Below are 24,388 nucleotides of genomic sequence, written 5' to 3' on the forward strand. Positions count from 1 at the left end.
ATTTTAATGCTAAAACAAATTGTCATAATTGTACTTTCATTTTGTAATTGGCGGATTAAAATATTCTACTTTCGTTTTTGATGTTAAACAATATTTGATTGGATAAAATATTGCAAGGTGCCCCGTTATATCCAATCAAATTGTTCCTTCAATATTTACCATTTTATGTATTAGCGGAAGCGGGATATCCAAAATCAAAATATAAATATAAAAACTACCAGGTAAATAGTAAAAAAAGTAGGTGTTTATGAAAGCTTTCATCAGTTGTTCATTACGAGCAAGAAGGCTCAAGTTATTCACACCAAAACCCGTCCTCTCTAGTTCATGGAAGGAAGAGAAGCCACAGTTTGAAAGTCAAATTAAATCTAATTTACTGAGTATTACTATATCACATATATGAAATAAAAAAGAAGATGTGGTATGATTGCAAATGAGACAACTCTCCACAAGATACCAAATGACACAGAAATTTACAACTAAATGTCGCCGCACAGCCTTCAACAATGAACAAAGCCCATACCACAGTCAGCTAAGCTATAATTTATAAAAGGCAAATAACAAATGAGGAGGGTTCCTGATCCCAAAATCCTGGGCTTTAAAATATGAAAACCTGAGGTCCCGAATTTAAAGAAATTTAAATCTTGACATCCCGAAATTCAAAAAAAGAATTCCTAGATCCCGAAAGGATCAATCCAGAAATCCCAAACTTAAAAACACCCGATCCCAACGTCCACGTCCTGAAAAAGGTCTTGCCCCACTCACAAATGTAATACAATTCATACGAGAAAACAAACAGCTTTATTTATGTACAAAAAACAACAACTACTGAATAACAGGCTCCTGACTTGGGACAGGCACTTACATACAGAATGTGGCGAGGTTAAACCAGTCAGGGGACTTAAATGTACTTAAATGAGTGATTTTCTAATCACTGATTCAAGTAACATTATGGCCATTAAGGTTGGAAGTAAGAGTTGTCTTCTTTTATAATCACCTATTTAAGTAGTACAAATTAATCACTAGTCTAAATTTGGGTCTTCGTCGATACCATACTTATTCCTGACGTTCCGTATTAGAGGACGTATTTGGCATTTCCTCTGCACTTCTTGTATTATTATTACTTCTTCACGATGACAACAATAATAGTAGAGAGTATCATTAATTGATAAAACAAAACAACAATTCGCTGAAGGCATGTTTACAAAATGTCAAAACAAGCCAAAGACCAAAAAGTGACAAGGACAGTTAGTCGCCTTTTATGGAGACAAAAACTATATTCATAAAAAGACTTTGGGGTTTTTCAACGAAAAAGTAGCAAGCTGAACTAAGTTAAAAGATAATAATTAGAGACAAATCTCGTCTGTACTAGCCAAATTTTACAAATTTAAGGTTGTAAAAAATCATATCATGAATGATGGTTAATTACTTTTTTGGGTAATCAGTTACACCCCATGGTTCTATTATTTCCATAGGAAAACGGGCCTAGGAAAACACCGAGACGTCCCAAAAATATATAGGTGCTCCTATCATTGGAGGAACATTACACAGTTGTGTACACACACATGGCGGCACGGAACACGATCGGAAATCCATTTGACGATATCTAAACATATCTAAACGAAGTGAAAAATATTGTGCGCCACATGGGGGCTTACATAAGTCACTCTATGCGCCATTTCTGGTCGATAGGCGCAGGGCGCACGACCTTCCCGATCACTGATTATATATGGCCAAATAAAAATATATGTGTGGTTCCAGTTACCCTACCTACCCAACTAAATGAATGAATGGGTTATTATAGTGGAATTATAGTTATCCCGTACCATTGTAAACTCGTACCAACGTCAACTCGTACCACTGAAAAAAACCTTGTACCAATGCAAACTCGTACCACTGCTAACTCGTACCAACTTATTCAAATGCATTTAAATGGTGTTTAATGATGAATATAATTTTTTATATACATGATATACGTTACTTTCACTCAATACCTCTTAAGTCTGTTAAATGTATATAATTTGAAAGTACAATGACCAATTTGTAGCTAATGTTCCTTGTCTATTGGATAGAAAATACCGTGGCAGATGTAGATTATTAAAGTATTATCAGTTTTACCCCAAGAAAATATTAATTTTTCATGAATAAATCTTAGCAGTTAATCAAAATGATTTCCAAAATTAAATTCTTACTGTCTATAAATAACAATGAAATGTAACATAGCATTCAATTTGTGATCATGGTTTACAGCTTTAATTAATTTAATTTGGATATATATATTCAACTTAGGGTACAGTTAAAGCAATGTTTTAACTTTCTTCTGGATTAAGTTCTAGTTTGAAAGATCAGTTTAAGCAATAAAGCTTAAAAAACATTCTCTATTTTTGTCTGAGTTTTCATTTTTAACCGGATTTTTGTGACAAAAATGTCGGTTATTGATTTGGGGATGTACGGCGGGCGGGCGGGCGGTCGGGCAGTCGGGCGGGCGGGCGGCAATCAAATGTTGTCCGTGCATTAACTCATGAACCGTTCAACCAAAGCTTTTAAAATTTTAATATGTTGTTACTGACAACTAAATGAAGGTCAAGTTCAATAATGGCGATTTTGACTTTTACCGTTCAGGAGTTATGGTTCTTGAAAGATTGAAAAATGGAGTTGTCCGTGCATTTACGCATGAACTGTTCTACCAAAGCTTCCCAAATTTTAATATGTTGTTACTAATGAAAGAATGGAGGTCAAGTTCAATAATGACGAATTTGACTTTTACCGTTCAGGAGTTATGGTTCTTGAAAGATTGAAAAATGGAGTTTCCAGTCGTGTCCGTGCATTTATGCATGAACTGTTCTACCAAAGCTTCCGAAATTTTAATATGCTGTTACTGATGACAAAATGGAGGTCAAGTTCAATAATGACGATTTTGACTTTTACCGTTCAGGAGTTATGGTTCTTGAAAGATTGAAAAATGGTTTTTCCCGTCGTGTCCGTGCATTTTCTCATGAACCATTCAACCAAAGCTTTTGAAATTTTAATATGTTGTTACTGATGACAAAATAGAGGTCAAGTTCAATAATGACGATTTTGACTTTTACCGTTCAGGAGTTATGGTTCTTGAAAGATCGTAAAATGGCGTTTCCATTCAGGTTGTTGCATTTACTCATGAACCATTCAATCTAAGCTTTTCAAATTTTAATATGTTGATACTGATGACAAAATGGAGGTCAAATTTGATATTGACGATTTTCACTTTCACCATTCATCAGTAATGGTTCTTGTGATATTGCCAGGACACAAATAAATGTTAATAAATCCGGTTTGCTGTCGTTGTGACAGCCTCTTGTTTAATATATTTTTAATTGTACGAGTTTACAGTGGTACGAGTTCTGAATGGTACAACTTCCCAGTGGTACAAGTTAACTTTTTTGCTACGAGTTAACGTGGTACGAGTTTTCGATGGTACGAGTTAACTATAGTGCAACCTGTATAGATACAATTACACTAAATATCTAGGAAAAAACTTGTTCTTATCAAAAGAAAAGAAAGGGAAGAGAAAGTATCATATAGCCAGGGTTTCCAGGGTTTGGCGATTAAAATTTGTCATTGGCGAAAGAAATATATATAACAATTTATTTTCAACCATCTTGTTTATTTACTTTTTCGGTTTTCTCGGACTTTACCTGATCAGACAATACTTGGAATTCACCTTGACCTCGTTAAGATTTTGACAGAAAATAAATAATCAGCTGATTGCATTTTATAGCTATCGACATCAAAGGACTAATTAATAAAGGTGTTGATTGTATTATATGACAAATTGATATGGTTAAATGGCGCCCGTCACATGTCACATAAAGGATTTATTCACCACTTTGCGACTGCACGTGTTTGAAGCAAAATTTCGACGACTCCACTCCTTCTTTTAATGATAGTCCAGAAAAGAAAACTGTTGTTATGCATCACGGGAGGAAAATATAGTGTCGCGACGCTAAAACGGCCTGGGGAGAACACTGGTTGATAGGATGAAATCACTTCTTTAAGTATCTTATTTTAATAATTCCCACTAATTTCAACACACATAACAGTGAATTTTTTATCGTGAAAAGTAGAATTTGATTACATAATCTGTAAGATGAAACCTTAATAGTCTCAAATCTTGGAAAATTCTTTAAAAAAAGTATCAGTTCAATATGTAAAGCCATTATTAAAGCATTTTTTCAACTAAAATAGAATTTGCACCTGTATGATTGCATCAAAGGCATAAACCTTGCTACTGAAAAGAAGCAAAAAGTAGGTTTTTTTTTCAATTTTACATTGAAAAGATATTATCTTAAACTATGTGTTTAAAATTTTGATAAAACTACAAAATCTGTGACAAAACTTCAAATTTGCTTCTTAAATAAGTGATTTAAAAATCACTTATTTCAATAAGTCCCCTGACTTATACCTGTTAGCAGGATTCCAACCCTCCCCTAACCTGGGACATTCCTGAAATTTTGAGACGAACTAAACAACCCATTGTTGGGTTGCTGCCACTAAATTGGTAATGTTTAGGAAATTTTGCAGTTATTGGTTAGTTATAGTTTGAATATGTTCATTTCCATTTGAAATTTTAGCTGGAACACTAATCAGCATGTGACAGTGAGACAAAATGTCAATATGATTTCTATGGCCATGTTAGTACAGGGGACCTTCACATAGGGAGGTTTTTACAAACATTCTGAAAAAAGGACAGAATGTTGGCAATCATTGAAAATGACATTCAAATAAGTTGCCCAATCCACTATAAATAAATATGTTTAAACTAAAGAGTGTTGCAAGACAATAAAGGTGCTCTTTCATTCTGTTTAAGGAATTGGTGCATGTTTACATGTGCATGAGAAATTTGAGATAAAATTCCAAGTTTCTTCTTTGTATAAATGTAAGAATATGGGTGATTTTGGAATAACACATTTGAAAATCGAATAATTACAACATCTTAACCTGATGCCTTCTCTAAACATGTACAACATGTAGGAAGGTTCATTCTATGAAATCCGAATGAAAATATTTATGTTAGATATACTAATCTTAATACATGTACAAATGTATAGATATACTAATCTTAATACATGTACAAATGTATAGATATACTAATCTTAATACATGTATTATAAATTTGATTTGATGTATTGAATTATCATTCCAGAAAAGATGACGATTTCAGCTTCTCAGACTCAAGGTGATTTGGAGACCAGGTTTTCCCAGTTAATACAACCCATTAGAGATCTGACCAAAAACTGGGATGTAAATATAGCTGAGCAATTAGAAGATTATTTGTCTGAGGTAAAAATAACAAAACATAAGATGTTAGCAGATCAGCTTTAACTGTTTAAAAGATGTTTTTTGAAGGCAGATGACAAGAGTAAATTTCCTTTTAATGGCAACTCAAAACATACAAGCACAGCATTTGACAGTCAATTTTATCAAAACTGCCGGAAAATACCTCTTAAGAATATCAAGCTGTGTTAAGAAAGATATTCTTAAAAATAAAATCAAATGACAAAAGTATGAACGGTTTAGTATCTAAGAAACCCTATAATTCAATGATATCCTTTTTATCTAAAATGGGTTTTCTGGGCAATTTGGGTATTTCGATGTTGAATACAAGAAATATGTTTCCTTTTTAGCTAGAGAAGGTTACGATTACCTTTGATGGAGGGTTGACAACAATGAACTTTGCTGAAGCAGCTATGGTAATTCAAGGTTCAGCCTGTGTTTACAGTAAAAAGGTACTTAATTTAATATTCAATGATAAACTTCATATTTAAAAAAAGTGGAAAGTTTCAGGGAAATCTCATCTGTCTGTATATCATGCATATTGGAAATATATCATGTATATAGGATTCAAAGTACAAATTTGTTATTTTTAATACTGCTTAATTATTTCAATGTGGTATTTTTCTATAGTGCATTCAATATAATTGTCAAATGTGAATGATTTATAGATACACTTACTGTTAGTTAATACATTAACTTAATATTTTACCCGTTAGACATAGGGGTCTTCATTAAGAATTCTTTGCTTGTACAAAACGAAATGATTTATGATTTGGTATGAGTATGATAGTGTTTAGTTAAATATAAAATTAAGTATGAAAATGGGGAAGTGTCAAAGAGACAACAAGCAGACCAAAGAGCAAAATATGACTGACAGCCACCAAAGGGTCTTCAACATAGCGAGAAAATCATGCACCAGAAGGCATGCTTCAGCTGACCCCTAAACACAAATATATACTCAAATATAAGAAACACACTACAGCCTTTCATGTTTTACTTGATTTTGAAATTGAACTTAACTGATGAGGACAGCATCATTATTAGGGGCATATATGTAACATGAATATACTTGTCCAATGTGTTTAACTTGGTATTTTTCAGGTTGAATATTTATATACCTTAGTATATCAGACTTTAGACCTTCTTGCAAATAAAAAGTAAGTGTTTTATGTATAGAAAGTTGAATTTTTTTACTGATTCTTTGCAAATTAAAGGTGGAAGAAAATTGTATCACATTCAAGAAAAACAAAAAGTTTGGAACAAGATGTAAACTAGCTTACTACATAATCTCACAGGCAAACTTAAATGATGTTTCATTGCCAAAGAGATATGAACATTTTTTTCAGGTGTCATTATATATACATATAGATATAGGAAGATGTGGTGTGAGTGCCAATGAGACAACTCTCCATCCAAATAACAATTTAAAAAAGTAAACCATTATAGGTCAATGTACGGCCTTCAACACGGAGCCTTGGCTCACACAGAACAACAAGCTATAAAGGTATATACCCATTTCAAAACTTACTTCATCACAATTTGCTTATGTTGACTTTTACAGAATTTGTCCTTTGAATCTGATGAGTTTTCCATGGGAAACAGTATCGTTACTCTAATTGAGTACATACATTGTACTATCTTTTCATGTTTGTTTACAAGTATGAGTGATTGAAATTTTGTACTTGTATTGCCATCAAATTCGTATTATTAAATCACTGTTTACTCTTTATTGTCTTCTACCAGCTATTAACAATGTTTATTTTAATGGGAATACAACTTATTTTTTTGTAGAAAACAGAAAACAGGAAATGAAGATGGTAATAACAATGAGGATGACCAGGGGGACAATGATGGTGAAGATGAAGAGGTATTTACCTACAATGTTATTTTGTGGTTCAGAAGTGTTTCTTGTTTCTCATTTTTGTATAGAAAAGACGATTCGTTTTCCTTGATAGAATGGTTTAAACACTTTATAGCTTGCTGTTCACTGGGAGCCAAGTCTTCATGTACTTGGACCTATAATGCGACTATGATGGAGAGTAGTTTCATTGGAACTCATACCACATCTTCTTATATCTATTATATCTAAGGATTTATTTTGGGGGTAGTGGGGGGGGGGGGGGGGGTAGTACTTAAATATTAATAAAAGAATAGTATCAGCAAAAATAAAATGCAAAATTGACATGAGAAAACTATGAATGAATTTATATTGACTTTAGTGGTTTGTAATGTTTAATATTTTGTTTACTTTCAGTTTCTCACACTAGATGACATACAAGAACACAAGAATATTGTTTTGAAAGAAGAAAGTGATGATAAGGTAAAATTATAGTAAAGTACAAAAAGTCACGTTGATATTTGAGAAATTACTGTTAAATGTTTTTATATTTACAAATAATAGTACCTACAGACATTCTGCAGAACTGAAATGATATATTTCTGGATTTTGATGAAATACAATGTAAAATTTTAATAATTTTTCAAGTTTCTAATGTATGAAGAGAACTTTTTCATTTTTCTTGTATTTTTTATGACATTTTCTTTTTCTCTCTTTTAATAGTGTATACCACCTATACCACAGATGCCCCTATCCTTAATTCCATTTGACGACTGTGACAAGGGAGATAAACCACTTTTGAGGTAAAGTTAGACATGAATTTGTGAACTTAGCAACTACTACACCACAAAAAAGGTCTGTTGTCATTTTGAGCAGCAAAATTTGTTTAAACTTTGTGTAATGTAACGAAAACAGATGATGCAATTAACTAGCCTTAGTGTTGTTTATATCATACTGTCAAATCATAAGTTTATAATCTGTTACTTCATAAGGGACAATTTAGCATAAATAACAGTGTATCATTCTAACAATTTAAAAAATCCATTTTTATAATCTCTTGCACTGTATCATAAAACCACTACAGGATTATCCTGAACAAACTAGGGAATCTATAGTGTATCATCATGATTTGGTCCAACATCTAACAAACTTTTTCTTTTCATTTCAGTAAATCAGGAGAAGTGTTAGCCAGTAGAAATGATTTCAAGATGAATACATGTTCTGTTCACACCACGGGAACCTTGCTCCTAGATATGACACACCTGGCACTCCTGGAAAAATCATTACAGATGTCTTTCAGTACACATGGTAATGAAAAAGCTATGTTTTTATTAAACTTATAATTAATTTCTGAAATTATTTAAAGTGTAGTTTTCATTTTTTTTTCTAGAATTTTGTCCATGCAAATTAGTCCAAGTTGATGCATTTCTGAGATTCTAGATTAAATTTGTAATCTGAAATATGTGAACTTTTGTCTTTCAGCAATATTTGATATCTTTTTCCATTAAAATTTCCAGGTTGATTCATTCCAAAATAAACAGATTGTTTTCCACCATACCTTTTTGATTTGCATCTATGATTATGTTAGATTAGCCAAAAGGAAAATTTAAAAAAAAACATTTAAAGTATATTGTTATTTCTGTAGTTGTTAAGCCTACAAATGGCCTAGTATTATATATTGTAGAACTTTTGCTTTTATTGTGCATCCCTGGTCTTTATTCTTCCACCAATTGAATTATACTTGATCACTGTGTTTTAAACTTGTACATCTACTTTTCATTAATGGAAAAAACATGGATGCCATTTCTTCAAAGATCCATAAAATACCTTCTCATCTAAAATTATAAAGTCTCATTCACGGTCATTTGCCATAATTCATACTCAAATAGGTCAAATTATTGCTCACAAGACAAACCTATGCAAAAACAAGAAAAATCAAACACTTGAAAATCTCGAATCTGGCATATTAAACACCTGATGTATTCTGAACTGAATTTAAAAAAATTGAAACTGTAAAAATTTAATAGTAATTCTCTGTAAGCATCAAAATAAGTTGAAATGTTTTATACATTTAAATGACTTCTAGAATGTAAAGATGGCTCATGGTTCAAGTTCTACCATATGATCTCTATATTTAATCTGGTTATTTTTTGGGGTTGAGTTTCAATCTGATTGACATACACTACATTTCCCTTTATTCCAAAAATTTAATTCTGTAATTGTATGCATTTGCAATATTACAACATATATATATAACTGATATATGTTTGGTTTTTTTCAGAATCAATGCACATTGATCCACATCTTACAGACTCAGAACCAAATTCTATACCAAACAATGACCAAGCCAACATGTCAGGTATTAAACTGTTGATATTTCTGTATCTGTTAACATATCACAAAGACTCCTGCATTTATTGCAGTCAGGCAACCAACAGTTTGTCAACTTCATATATTTTAGAAACTAATAGTTGCAGGAATACATTTTTAGCTCACCTGACCTGAAAGGTCAAGTGAGCTTTTCTAATCACTTGGCGTCCGTCGTCCGTAAACTTTTACAAAAATCTTCTCGTCTGAAACTGCTAGGCCAAATTTAACCTAACTTGGCCAAAATCATCCTTGGGGTATCTTGTTTAAAAAATGTGTCTGATGACCTGGCCATCCAACCAAGATGGCCGCCATGGCTAAAAATAGAACACAGGGGTAAAATGTATATTTTGGCTTATATCTTTGAAAACAAAGCATTTAGAGTAAATCTGACAGGGGTAAAATTGTTGATCAGGTCAAGATCTATCTGCTCTTAAATTTTCAGACGGATCAGACAACCTGTTGTTGGGTTGCTGCCCATAAATTGGTAATTTTAAGGAAATTTTGCAGTTTTTTGTTATTATCTTGAATATTATTATAGATAGAGATAAACTGTAAACAGCAATAATGTTCAGCAAAGTAAGACCTACAAATAAATCAACATGACCAAAATTGTCAGTCAACCCCTTATTGCCCTTTATAGTCAATATTAAACAACTTTTCTTCATTTTTGTAACTTGTACAAAAATCTTCTTTTCTAAAACTATGGGCCAAATTTAACCAAACTTGGCCACAATCATTACTAGGGTATCTATTTAAAAAAAGTGTCAAATGACCCCGCCTACCAAGATGGCCGACATCAGTAAATACAGTAACAGGTGAGCGACACAGGCTCTTGAGAGCCTCTAGTTACAAAAAAGTGTTTTGATGGCACTTCAAGGGATATCTTTTTAATTACACAAAAATTGTTAAGTTTGATTTATCATGATTATTGAAACAATTTCATACACTGTAATCCTGTTTTAATTGTATTTTGTTATGATATTAATAGTCAGAGCAATTTAAATCCCGTTTACTGTCATTTACTACACAACAAATATTTTAAAATGAATTTTTTCCTATCTGAAAATTTACAGTGATGTATATAGTAACCTAACCTAAGATAAAATGCTGTGAAGTGCAAGTAATACATTGAAAACTAATTATGACAACAATTACACCAACTATAAAAAAAATTAAATATTTAACTTTTTGGTCTAAGTTGTAAAATACAGCAAATTCAGCAATCTCTCTTTTTGATTACATTCATTTATATTTTAACAGTTCTTAATGGAAATTGAACCATAGTTATTGATAAAAAAAAATAAAAAACGAACATTAAGGACTAATCTTAGCTAGTGATTTAACCCTACTTTATGGATCCCGGAGTGACATCTGTAAAGAAACCTGTTATCTGTCATTGTAGTTGATCATGATGATAATGATAATGCATTTGAACCACCCCTTGATGATCTTATGGACCTGCCACAGGAAAATGGTATAGACATACCACCAACTGATGAAGTGGATGGTGGTCCACATGTTGAAGAAGTTCACCAAAATGCTATGGTTAGTGATCCATTCTACAATTTTTACATCCAGATATAAACAGCAAAAGGGAAAGTTAAATTCATGGTGTATATCTGTTTGTCCATCCATGATAAGACCAACTTTACTCCATATCTTTTGAACTTCTGTAAGACTTGAACATCAAATAGATTAATTGATGGGGTGGAAGTGTTTATATACCTGTATTGTGTAATGTGAAATTGAAATTAGTATATATTCTGTTTTGGTTTGAGATTAGAAAAGAAATTTAACATGACACACGAAATTATAAATTGTTGTTTTATTTATTTAACAGACTTAAAAAAGAAATTATGTTTGTTATAATCAATTTCTATAGGAAACTGGGGATGCTGCTACTGAGGATATTTTTGAGTTGAAAAGATCGAGTAGAAATAAACAAGTCAAGTTACTACCTCCTAAACAGGTAAGTCAAGGTCAAATGAAGGTTCTTTAAACATACATGTTATTTTGTCCATTCAGTATTTCACAATATATACAACTTGCATGAAAAAACATAGCTTTACCGTCCCAAGATTGTTTAAACTTAAATAAGAATGATTCAATTATGAAGGTAAAAATTGAAGATGTGACCAAAAAAACCTACAAAAGTATACCTGTGAGATTTGTATGAAGAAGTACACACCAGAGTAGTTATCAAAAGAATAAATTGTAAAAGTATATGTTTATCCTTAGTGAGCAGTTACTCAATATTATTTGTGCTAGTAGAAATCAACCATATGCATGTGCACATATACATATACATTGTAAGACCTTGACTGGTTTTGGAACATTAAAAATACTAATTTAAAAAAAAGATTTTGGTCTGTTTTGTTGAGTTCTTAAATGTACTCACTTTTGTCTCGCCTGACAGAGTCAAAAAGCAAGAAATTAGGTATGCTGTTTCCGGCGTTGGCGCAGTGTCGGCGGCGTCAACAATGTATTAGTTTGTGATTAGGTCTAGTTTATGGTGAACCACTAGTGGTAAGTCAAAGATATTTGGTATGCAGTTGTATTAGCATTGACACATCTCATAACCATGGAGATTATTTGGCCCTGCCCCTCAGTTATGGTCTATTGACTTTGAAACTTTTGCTTAGTTATTATGTATTAGTTTGTGATTAGGTCAGTTTATGGGGAACCACTAGTGTTGAGTTTATGATAAATGGTATGCAGTTGTATAAGCATTGGCATGCATATCTCATTTCCACGGAGATTATTTGGCCCCACCCCCTCAGTCATGGTCTTTTGTCATTTGCTCAGTTTTCATGTATTAGTTTGTGATAAGGTCAGTTTATGGGTAACCACTAGTGGGAAGTTAATGATAATTGGTATCCAGTTGTATAAGTTAGTGTTGGCATATACGGTGACCCATAGTTGTTAATGTCTGTGTCATTTTGGTCTTTTGTGGATAGTTGTCTCATTGGCAATCATACCACATCTTCTTTTTTATATATACCTTATTCCCATTGAGATTATTTGACACCGCCCCCTCAGTCATGGTCGTTTGACTTTGAAATGTTCGCTTAGCTTTCATGTCGGCATTTTGCATTTGCGCCGATCTGCATTTCATTTGCGCCGATTTTTTCTTTCATTTGCGCCGATTTTTGTTTTCATTTGCGCCGATTTTATTACAGGTAAATTACAGGTGAATAGATATAAGAAGATGTGAGTGTCAATGAGAGAACTCTCCATCCAAGTCATGTTATTTTTCATTTATCATTATAGACCTCTTCCATTTGCCACTTGTACAAATGTAATAAATTGTCAATCACAACATGTATACAACTGTTGTCCCCTGCTCACCATCATCACCTACAAGATACATCTCCAGACCTTTTTCCTTGTTGACCGTATCCGTAGTTCTTTAGCACCTGTCTTTCGGACATTTACCACATGGTTATGCTCGATCTGTGTTTTGACAATAGAATCCGTGGTAACTCTGGCTTTACACAATTTTATGGTACATTAGTAAGATATGTAGTTATGTTTGAGAACACTGACCTTCCGGTATGTATGGCCCTCGATGATTAAAGAATTTACTTCTCGGTCCGTTTCAAAGTGCAATATGACCATCAAGTTACAACAAAGTTCCAGAACAATATGAATCAAAATTAACTTAAACATGGATGAAAAACAATTATAACCAGATTTTACCAATGGTATAGCACAGTACATGTACAAGTTTTAACTTACCTGTAAATCTAATTAGGAGCAAATATAAAATCGGCGCAAATGAAAAAATGAAATCGGCGCAAATGAAAGAATGAAAATTTTCAAAATCGGCGCAAATGTCATACGCCCTTTCATGTATTAGTTTGTGATATGGTCAGTTTATGGGGAACCATTAGTGGTAAGTTAATGATAATTGGTATGCAGTTGTATAAGAATTGACTTATCTCATTTCCATGGAGATTATTTTGCTCTTTCCCTTCAGTTATGGTCTATTGACTTTGAAATTTTTGCTTAGTTTTCATGTATTAGTTTGTGATTAGGTCAGTTTATGGGGAACCACTAGTGGTAGGTCAATGATATTTGGTATGCAGTTGAATAAGCATTGGCATATCTTATAAACATGGAGATTATTTGACCACACCACCTCAGTTATTGTTTATTGACTTTGAAATTTTCCTTAGTTTACATGTATTAGTTTAATTGTGTTTAGGTCTGTTTTAAGGGAACTACTTATGGTAAGTCAATGGTATTTGGTATACAGTTGTATTAGCATCTTATTTCAATGGAGTTTGTTTAGCCATGTACTTTCAGTTATGATTCATTGACTTTCAATATTTGCAAAACTTACATGTTAAAGTTTTGCAATTTTAATTTCCACATTTGCATTATCGAAATTACAAAAAGCGAGACATATCTCTGTGATAACAGTTTATTCAAACAGTTACAGACTTTGAATAGTTTTTTTCAACCTAAATAATGGTTAACAGATATTTTGATATTCAATTGGATGTTTGTGGTGATTTTTATATACAAGGCAAAAAAAGCCAGTACGTAACTACATCTACAACAATAGTAATAAGTGTATCAAAACCTCAGCATTCATATGATTTTTTTTGGTTATTCTATTTATGTGCAAGGAAGTTGTTTATGTTATGTTTTACAGATTGTTAACTTGTGGGAACCAATAGATCCTCATGATGCTGGTAAAATAGTAGAAAGACCTTTCAAAAAAGGTATTTATTATTCTACGATAATTCTGCAATATTTATCTTGGTAATTGTTTATTGATTTTAGGAAAATTGTTTCGTAGGTTTTTTTTTTATTTACTATTGCAGTTTTATAATGTAATGAATGATTGAATGATAAAGTATCAATATTATCTATTATATAAAAGAGCAGCCAAGAGACTTTTAATTTTCTGTCAATTATTAACATTACTTTTCATTATTAACCAACATTAAGAGTGCAAACATGAAGAATTTGATAAGAAGAGGATTTAAAATAATGCTGCTTGCCAATGAAAACATGTTTTATTAAAGGAAATAAATTATATTTTTCCAGGTACATCTTTTTTGAGAATACCTGCCTGTTTAGAAGATCCTACAAGTAAGAAGAGGAAACGTCGTCCTGCTCCTCCTAAACAACTACCTCTAACTGAGTTTATTATGCAACAGAGTAAGATTGATTTTATAAACATAATTGTTCATACATTAATGAGATTTAGCTTAACATGTACAGAGCAGGTGATAGACTATTGATTAGTTCTTCTTTAATGGAAACATACCTTTTTATTCTTTGACTTGGCTTTTTGATACATTCTAATAATAAATTTACATACATCATCATGTAGATCAACAATCATAAATGACCAATGTCCAAACATAAAGTTTCCTTTTCTACCCTCTCACATTAATCTAATGGATTAGACCATATCAGAAATGAGAGTCACCCAACATACATGTATGCAGTACTGATTAATTTAGAGATGTTTGTATTTAATCATTAATGATCCAAGAACTGTATTAGTACTAAAATAAAGGAAAAACTTTTTCCAAATCATTTTATTTACTAAGTAATGCAGCTTAAGTTGATGTGAAACTGTATTAATGCTTCAGACTTGGGCAATGTGTTTCTTGTTTGTTTTTACCTTATTATGACGAAAGTTTAGTTTTGTGATCTGAAGAACAAGGGATGTGTTTTTACTTTATTATGATAAGTGTTTAGTTTTGTGATCTGAAGAACAAGGGATGATGTTATGGTTGGTTTTTAATGAAAAGGGAAATTTATAACTGGTATTGATATGTGAAGTTTTCTCTGACAGATATATAATGAACTGTATTATTTTATTGTTTATCAAATAGATTCACAAAGATCAAAGTTTCCAAAGAACAAGCTGAAATGTCCAACATTTCCAGAGTTTGAACAGAAATATTATGAAGAGTACAAGAGGAGATTATCAATACATAAAAATGAAAGAAAATTGCGGGTAAATACTATTGGGTTTTTTTAATCCTCAATTGTGTGTGCCGAAAATATGCCTCTGTCTAAAAACTGGTTATTTATCTGATGAATAATGATAAGGGTTTTACCAGACCTGTAATCTTCTTTTAAAGGTGCACTAGCTACAAGATATATAAAAAATCTAAAGTAAGAATTTTTATGTTCAATCATTGATGAAAGTGAAATAGTGAAATAATAATTCCCTTTTAGCAGCCAAAATGGTTCAATTTGGTCAAATTGAGCTAAGAAATATGGAAAATTAATTATTCACTTGCAAGTGAATAACTCGACTTCATTAAATCGGTATTCATGTGAACTTCAATTGAACCCCCTAGCTAGAGATTGACAACACATGCATTGTATGTGTACTGGTTATCTAAAGAAAAAGAATGTCAACAATAAAAAGTGAAACTACGGTAAATCATTTGATTACTGATTGGATCCACATAAAATCATTCTTATACAGTTAAAAACAATGAGAAACTTATATTTTTAATCTATAAAATAAATTCAAACAGACCTATAAAAATCCCATTGCACGTGTTGGTTTAATCTATTCATATCTTTATTTATGTTTACATCGCTTATATGGTCATCTAAGGTCAAATTGATAGTTAATTGGATGGCATCTGGACTAAAATACACACGAAACGAACCTACACATTATCTACCCCATGCTCTTTACCCTGTTTAGTTTAGACTTTTAATAGTTTGGATAAATGTTTTACATTGTTATAAATCAAATATGAGAATTTGAGTCAAATCGGTGACCATGAATTTGACAGCTAGTGCCCCTTTAAAGAATAAACACTATTGACCACTAAATACTGACCAGATTCTATTAAACTAATCTTAAATGTGACTGTGGTATTGAAGTAATGTTACCTTGACTTATGTTTGGTAGTAAGACAATGCTTAGAAGGCTTCTTATACGTTCAGGTATTTCACATCCAAAATTTTATGGAAATATTCTTTATAAAGCACAAAAATGTCAGTATTCTCCTCAGAAACTAACAAGACCTTTAAATAGACTTATTAAAAGGGGATATAGTTACGATACTGTTGTCAGGTCATTAAAGATTGCATATTTTGGCTTTAACATTGATTCACTGATAGGGTCTTTGCATCGGAACTAAACACATTTATTTCTAAAAAAACAGTTGTTGGCATGACACGGGTTATGTTCTTCTCATATATTTTATGATAGTATGATACTAAACCCCTAACGGGAGGGATTGTACCTGATATTCATATGATGAAGACATAATCTTTCAATCAGTTTAATTGAGGTCTGGAGCTGGCATGTCAGTTAACTGCTAGTAGTCTGTTGTTATTTATGTATTATTGTCATTTTATTTGTTTTCTTTTGTTACATCTTTTGACATCAGACTCGGACTTCTCTTGAACTGAATTTTAATGTGCGTATTGTTATTCTTTTACTTTTCTACATTGGCTAGAGGTATAGGGGGAGGGTTGAGATCTCATAAACATGTTTAACCCCGCCGCAATTTTGCGCCTGTCCCAAGTCAGGAGCCTCTGGCCTTTGTTAGTCTTGTATGATTTTAAATTTTAGTTTCTTGTGTATAATTCGGAGTTTAGTATGACGTCCATTATCACTGTACTATTATGCATATTTTAGGGGCCAGCTGAAGGACACCTACGGGTGCGGGAATTCTCGCTACATTGAAGACCCATTGGTTGCCTTCGGCTGTTGTTTGCTCTATGGTCGGGTGGTTGTCGCTTTGACATATTCACCATTTCCTTTCTCAATTTTATTCTGTCTTGCTGTGGATGGTGTATAAATAAGTTGCCACGTCTGTCAGAAAGAACAGTGGGAAATCTTATACTCAATGTTCTGGTGTCATGTCCAATAAAATGTTGAATAATTTTTTATTAACAAACTTTATTTTCCACAGACATTTATACAAGAAGATATTGAAGAAGAGGAGGAAGAGGATGATGTTGAGAATATGATAGATGACCCTATAGGTATAAAGTTGACAATTGATGGGGGAGGGGGGCAACATTCAATTTGTTTTTATCAAGAGCTGTTTGAAAATATGCTAGGTGTTGAAATAAAAATTGTTCCTGTGACATTTGTAACTCATCTGAGAAAGTTACCTAAAGCAAGTTGTTTGATTTTAATATATTTTTTTTAATTCAATTCTAATGTTTAAAACACTACACTAATATTGTTTCTGAACCTGAATCAAGAGAATTTGTGAGTAATGTTATAATTAGGAGCATAAAAGTAATAAATTGAATTGTGACCCTCATTCTTTTTTTTTTCCTGTCATTCAAACAGATTTACATGTAAGTGCATTTTAACTGGATTTCCAAAAGAAAATCGGATATTGATTAGAGGATGTACGGCGGTAAACAGTGGCCATGAATTAACTCATAAACCCTTCAACCAAAGCTTTTCAAATTTTTTGACAGATAATTTGTGTTAATATGTTGTTGCTTGTGAAAAAATGGAGGTCAAGTTTGATATTGACGATTTTAACTTTCACTCATCCGGTGTTATGGTTCTTGAAAGATCTTAAATCTACTAATAGTTACTTGAAAATTTATTATATTTTGTATTCCAGATGACGGGTTAGGATTTGATGCTGGAGATAACGTAGACTTAGACGAGTCACCATTGATAGATGATAAATTATTCCAAGCCATGGAATTAGCTATGGAGTCGCACCATGGGGGATTTGAAGTTTCAAGAAGAATGAGTAAGTTTGTATATTTCTGACTAAAGCTGACTATGTGGTATAGACTTTGCTCATTGCTGAAGGCTGTACAATGAACTATAGCTGCTAATTTCTGTGTCATTTGGTCTCTTGTAGAGAGTTTTCTCATTGGCAATCATACCACATCTTCTTTTTCATATATGACTAGAGCTTTTGAAATATTTTTTGACAGATTACCCATAACTTTCAAGATAACCAAGCTGTAAGGGTTCAATTTGGGTTTCAAACTTATTCTATTTTTCAATTTTCATTCAAAATCATTAAAGAAAATTTCTGCTTGCAGTGGCCAGTTTGATTTTTGCTATCTGTTACACTTGTAATCATGCATCATTACTTTTATATTTCAATATATATGTTGTGTACATTCTATTATTTTGTACAGGTTATTACTTGTACAAAAACTTTATACAAGTAATTACTTGTATGATGCCAACATACAGGTTATTACTTGTACAATTATAATTGTACAAGTAATTACCTGTACAATTTTGTGGAGAAAAAGATAATAACTTGTACAACTCTCTATCTTTAAGTTATATTTGTTTCTTCTTATTTAAAAACTCTTCTCTTTTGCGTCTGTTAGTCTGGATTTTTGTTGGCATTTTGTCGTATTTTTGAAAATTATATTGTGTTTGTTTTTCTTTTCTTATTTTCAAGTGTTCATTAGTATTGATTTATAAATGTTAGAAAATTACAGACAATCGAAGGATGCAAAGTAATAACATAAGCTAACATGACACCTTGTGCAAATTTAGCTAAACAGCTTGATGCCACTTAAATACGGTCTTTTGGTGCAAAGTGACAATGTCGTTAAAAGCAAAAATAAATTGTTAACCTATAACCATTTATTTTCAAACATACATCATGACAAAAAGTTGCATACATAATATCATATATTGGAAACAAAAGCCAAGCCTAATAGATTACATAACCTATTTGTTTGCACAAGACCAGGAAGCATGGCATCTTGAATTTTTCTGCAATAGTCAGCACAACACCTTTAATGTTTTTACAGGCCATCAGACTTCGATTTACTCTTTGCACTGGTATCATAACATTGCTTCCTATTTCTTGGAAGAAGACAACATCTCACCGACCTGAATTTGTTGACCTGACAGGGCTCGTTTTATCGCACATACTATTTTGAAATTTGAATCTGTGTCCTTACCAGTTTCAGTGCTCGTATTAGTTGCAACATTAATTTCAGTGTTTTGTGTCTTTTCAATACTGTTTTCTATCGTTACACTTTAGTTTTGACTACTTAACTGAACAGTTTTGCTCATATATTTGATAGATAAAATGTACTCACATATTGAGAGTTTAAAATTTTTAGGCTAAGTAATGAATTATTTGTTAAAAAGGAAACTATTTGTTGTAAACTTCAAACAGGCCAAGATAAAATATTGGTTTGTACAAGTTATTATCTTTTTCTCAGTAAAATTTGTACAAGTAATTACTTGTATACAATTTTTGTACAAGTAATAACCCGTACAAAATAATAACATGTACACAACATATATAATGCTTTCAGGGACATAACAACAAATTTTTCATAACTCTTACAGCTTTTAAGCTTTATTAAAAATAGGCTAATGGGATGAAAATCGGACTTTTAAATGGTATGTCAAGGAAAATACAGATCTGGATCAGGCATACCACTGTATCCACAATTGATTTTGATAAACAGTTGTCCAACAATCCCCATTGTGAAAGTTGTAGTCATATGTTGCTGTGCTCAGTGTTGTGGTTTTTTTTTTGGTTTTTTTTTAACAATGAAAAAACACATAAACTTTGATGTATATAACAGCATTTCTATTAAAGCATGCAAAACAAATGATTGATTAAATTGCTTGCTATATTTGTTTGGATGTTTGTAAACAACAGGTAGGTAGTCTATTTCAGTCTGTTTACTGGAATTTGATTGGACAATAAACATTAAATTCATTTCATGTCAATTCTTATTGTCCAATCAAATCCCAGTATATATAAAAACAGACTGAAACTCCGCCTACCTATTGTTTGCAAACAACCAAGCAAATGTAGCAAGCAAGTTGATCAATGTTTTATTTTGCATGCTTTTATAGAAGAACTGTAATAATATTTGCATAAACTTTTTTTAACCAGGTGAGGCCCAAGTAATTGACAAGTCCACAGTTATAAGTGATTATGAAGAGCTGGTCCGACAACATGTGGTAAGAAAATATTTACACAGTATATGGCCCACAAAAAATTGCTTTCAACACACAAGGCTTGGACTTTATAGATTTTTATCAAGATTGGTCATGTTAACCCTTTCAACGCTACACAAAAAAATAGAAAAATGGTTGCTGCTGCTGCATTTTTTGTGTGTTCATTCATTAGAACAGTATATTCCTTTTCAGACTGCTGTATCTTTTTTATTATAAGAGATACAGAGAAAGTTATTGCATGAAAAATGCTCAGGAGAGTATGAACTGTAATATTAGGCAGTTATTTCAGTAAAAATTTTAGCAGGTTACCTGCATTTTCAGGTAATTAACAGGTAAAAGGTGTAATTTATTACATTTGTGTTGAATTTTGAATAAAAACAACTTTTAGTCTTCATCTATTTTGTTGTTTTATCTGCCATATAATAAAGAAGACATCAATTGCTCGATTTCATAGCGCATTGCATCATACACAACGGATTATGTAGTTGTGGCACAAATCAGTGGCTCCGTTCTCAAAATTTCAGTCAACCTCCGTTTTCCCCCCTTTTTCTACGTCTCGTATTGATCGATCAAATCATATTTCCCACACGAATTGAATGTAATAAACACGTTGAGGTAACAAGAAACCTTTTAACTAATCCTCGTTGTAAGTTTCCCCAAAGAAATGCTGAAATATTTCCATATTTGCAGCTTCGTTTCCGATTTCCGCCATTTGCATTTGTCAAAATATTTGTTTTTATTTTCCTTCAATTATCCTTCTACTGCATGATTTTACAATTAAAATTGCCGGGATTTCAAGCGCAAATGAGACCTTGTATATCCTTGATTCATACAAGGAAAAATTAGAGAGGACCCGAATGAAAACCGAATGGTTTAAGAGTCCTTACGAAAAATCCGTTGTCATCGTGGCATATGCCGCGAATAGCAGTGGCGGACGGCGTATGTCATCGCGGCATATGCCGTGTTTAGCGTTGAAAGGGTTAAGTAGTTAACATGTAAGAACTCGCTATTAATAAAAACTAAATATTTCATATTTCTATTTATGTGTTGACATGAAACTGTATTCAACTAAGTGGTAGCTTGTTCCATAGTCCTTCTAACATGTACTATGGGTTCAATTATTCTCAACGGTACCAATTTTCTTGGATTGAGGAAAACTTGCATTTTTGTGTTTTTTCCAAAGTCTACATACATTCTTATAGAAAATTTATATTTTATTTTACATTAGAACTTATGGTTCCCTGGTAACTATGAAATCCACAAAACTTGGTATCAAACGAATAGTAATGAATTTGCAGTAGTACAATACACCAGGAAGTAATGACTCTAGTTGATAAAATGTTTTATCGCTATTTTACATACTTTTCCTTTGATTTGCTGACTAATAATTTCCTTTCTCAGGGGTTTCGAGTGATATGAAAAATTATCACTAGAAACTAAGGCAGCATGTGCCCCTCATCAATAAAATTAACATCATCATCATAGGTTAAATAGTGGTAAACGGATTATAATTGGTCATCTCAACTCGATTGCTTTTCTCACTTTTCCTGTACTAACTCTAGCTAGAAATGCAATCTTTGTTGAGATAACCAACGATAATCTATAAGTACATACTGTTATTTGATTGTTTATAGTGAAAAATATTCAAAGTGAACAAGAAAGACACTTATCATATATTGGGTTGTTACATAAAATAAATACTCATTTCAGTAAAGAAAAATATTCATTTTAAGCGTGTGAGCCATCGGATATATTAAAGTAGATAGTTTGACAGTAATCAAAACAAATGGTAGTCAATTATAGTATAGGCAAAATTAAAGAAACTTTTCAAATCTCTGCAAGTAAGTATATTAACATATGTTTTCTAATTTTAAAGCCATAACATAATAATTACAGGATCAGTATTTAGCCAGTGCCCAGGAATATGCTCAGATAACAGAATTATCACAGAGAGTTTCTGAGTGGGAGGACAAAGTTTTACCTAAGCTAGCAGAAGAGGTAGGATTTCAATGTATTAACTTAAATAATCATAAAGTTTCAACCAAATTATATCACCATTATGCTATTGTGCTTAGCAAATCAAAAGACATATATATTGATTGTTGTGTCAATTTGTGATAATTAGTTCACAATTTTTATTTAAACCAGTGTCTGTATTTTTAAATAGTGAAAACTTCATGTATTTAAAACTGAAAACTTATTTTAGTTCAATGACATTCCCCCAAAAATCCTACATGCTTCATAATTTAGTTTTTAATAAAAATGTATTTTTGCAAGTATTACTATTACCATCTACAAAAGAGGATTTCCATCTTGTATCTTTTAAAGGAATAATTAAGGGGAGACAACTTCAATAAACTAGAAGAAAAACAATTATTATTTCAATATTGATGGTGTAATTTATATAAACAATTTTAATTTTCTATTTCAGGATGAAAGACCACCATTTGATATTAATATCTATGGAACATTTATCATAGACAACTTGGAGAAAAATAAAAGCAAACCATTCACACAAATAGTAAAACATAAACAGACATATGACGTTTGTCGGACATTTTTAGCATCATTGATGCTGGTAAGTTAAAAAAGAATAAGTCCTGATTTTAGATATTACGTACATTTTTCCTTTTGTCATTGTGTCAATCCTAAGTATGAAAATGCAAGATTTTCTATATAAACGGATAAATAAAATTAAAGGCAAATGATACTCTTGAATGTATTTTTTCAAACCCATTTTAAATTACTGTATCAGTATGTCTTTATGAATATTCAATGAGATATCGACAGCAATCAATCAACACAAAGAAAACAGAAAAGACATCCAAAGATTTTCCATAGTTCTGACAGCAATAGGCAACAATATAAACTGTATGTGAAGCTTGGAATTGTCCAAAAAATAGACAAGTTTTTACGAGGTCAATACACTATGATAAAACTTAATTCAACTCCTGACAATGTTTCTCACCATTGACAGTCTTATTAACATGTGATTGAATTAGTTCTTATGGTACTTAATCTGCCTCCTTTTGTTTTTGTTTTTTACAGGCCAATACATCAAATGTAAAGATTCACCAGGTTGGAAATTTTGATGAAGGAATAGACAAATATGAATTAGAACTATTAACTACTGTCAGACATTTTGAACAGTTAGAAGAATATCAAGCGCCATCTATAGCTAGTTCATGATAGAATTTACTTTTATTAACTACTGTCAGACATTTTGAACAGTTAGAAGAATATCAAGCGCCATCTATAGCTAGTTCATGATAGAATTTACTTTTATTAACTACTGTCAGACATTTTGAACAGTTGGAAGAATATCAAGCGCCATCTATAGCTAGTTCATGATAGAATTTACTTTTATTGATGTTACCATGAATATTATGACGAATTATTAAGACAGATTTTTAATGAATGACTTTTTTAACACAAAGTAATAGACGTTTATCAAGCAACTTTTTACAGAATTCCTACTGTTAATTAAAATAATATTAATTTGGAAAATTTTGTTATATAATTCAATAGAAATCTATCTTATGTAAGCCACATAAAATATTATGTCAAATATAGATTGTCAAAATCACATTACTGCACGAGTATGCTCATACTCGTAGCATAAACAAACTTGTTTAACTGTTGCATTGCATTTACTTAATGATTTTTTTCTACCATCTTCTTAAAGTCGTTCAAGAGCAATTAAGGGAAGGCATCAGTTTAAAAATAATGACTCAAAACGATAATTTTCTCAGTCATCGCTAACGTTTCTTTTGATTTACAAGTCAAAATTGAAACCAGATGTTTTGTGACAATACTAAAACAAACAATTCCTAACTCATTTCTGGGATTTGTTTTGTTTATCAAATTCACAGGAAATCGTCGGCTTTTCTACTTTTATAGTGTTTGAATATTAAGGATAGTTGCACTTGGTTTATTTGGCA

At 31.8% G+C, this 24,388-nt stretch overlaps 1 protein-coding gene across 2 annotated transcripts; it reads left to right on the top strand.

Moving 5' to 3' along the window:
• Positions 1–142: 142 nt before the first annotated feature.
• On the top strand, positions 143–23,669 carry LOC139481057 (condensin-2 complex subunit H2-like). 2 transcript variants are annotated; one of them, XM_071264114.1, is made up of 20 exons: positions 143–221; positions 5,180–5,316; positions 5,661–5,762; positions 6,412–6,467; positions 7,102–7,177; positions 7,565–7,630; positions 7,871–7,950; positions 8,316–8,455; positions 9,429–9,506; positions 10,920–11,062; positions 11,400–11,486; positions 14,178–14,247; positions 14,576–14,689; positions 15,376–15,500; positions 17,431–17,503; positions 18,106–18,240; positions 20,383–20,450; positions 22,344–22,445; positions 22,879–23,025; positions 23,496–23,669. In XM_071264114.1, the coding sequence occupies exons 2-20, from the start codon at positions 5,185–5,187 to the stop codon at positions 23,634–23,636; spliced, it is 1,935 nt and encodes a 644-aa protein (XP_071120215.1). In that variant the 5' UTR covers positions 143–221; positions 5,180–5,184; the 3' UTR covers positions 23,637–23,669. The 2 variants fall into 2 exon arrangements, with proteins under 2 accessions (XP_071120215.1, XP_071120216.1); XM_071264115.1 differs by having other exon boundaries at positions 188–237.
• Positions 23,670–24,388: the final 719 nt, after the last annotated feature.

The sequence above is a fragment of the Mytilus edulis genome, chromosome 7 (assembly GCF_963676685.1).
Source record: "Mytilus edulis chromosome 7, xbMytEdul2.2, whole genome shotgun sequence".
NCBI classification, from domain to species: domain Eukaryota; kingdom Metazoa; phylum Mollusca; class Bivalvia; order Mytilida; family Mytilidae; genus Mytilus; species Mytilus edulis.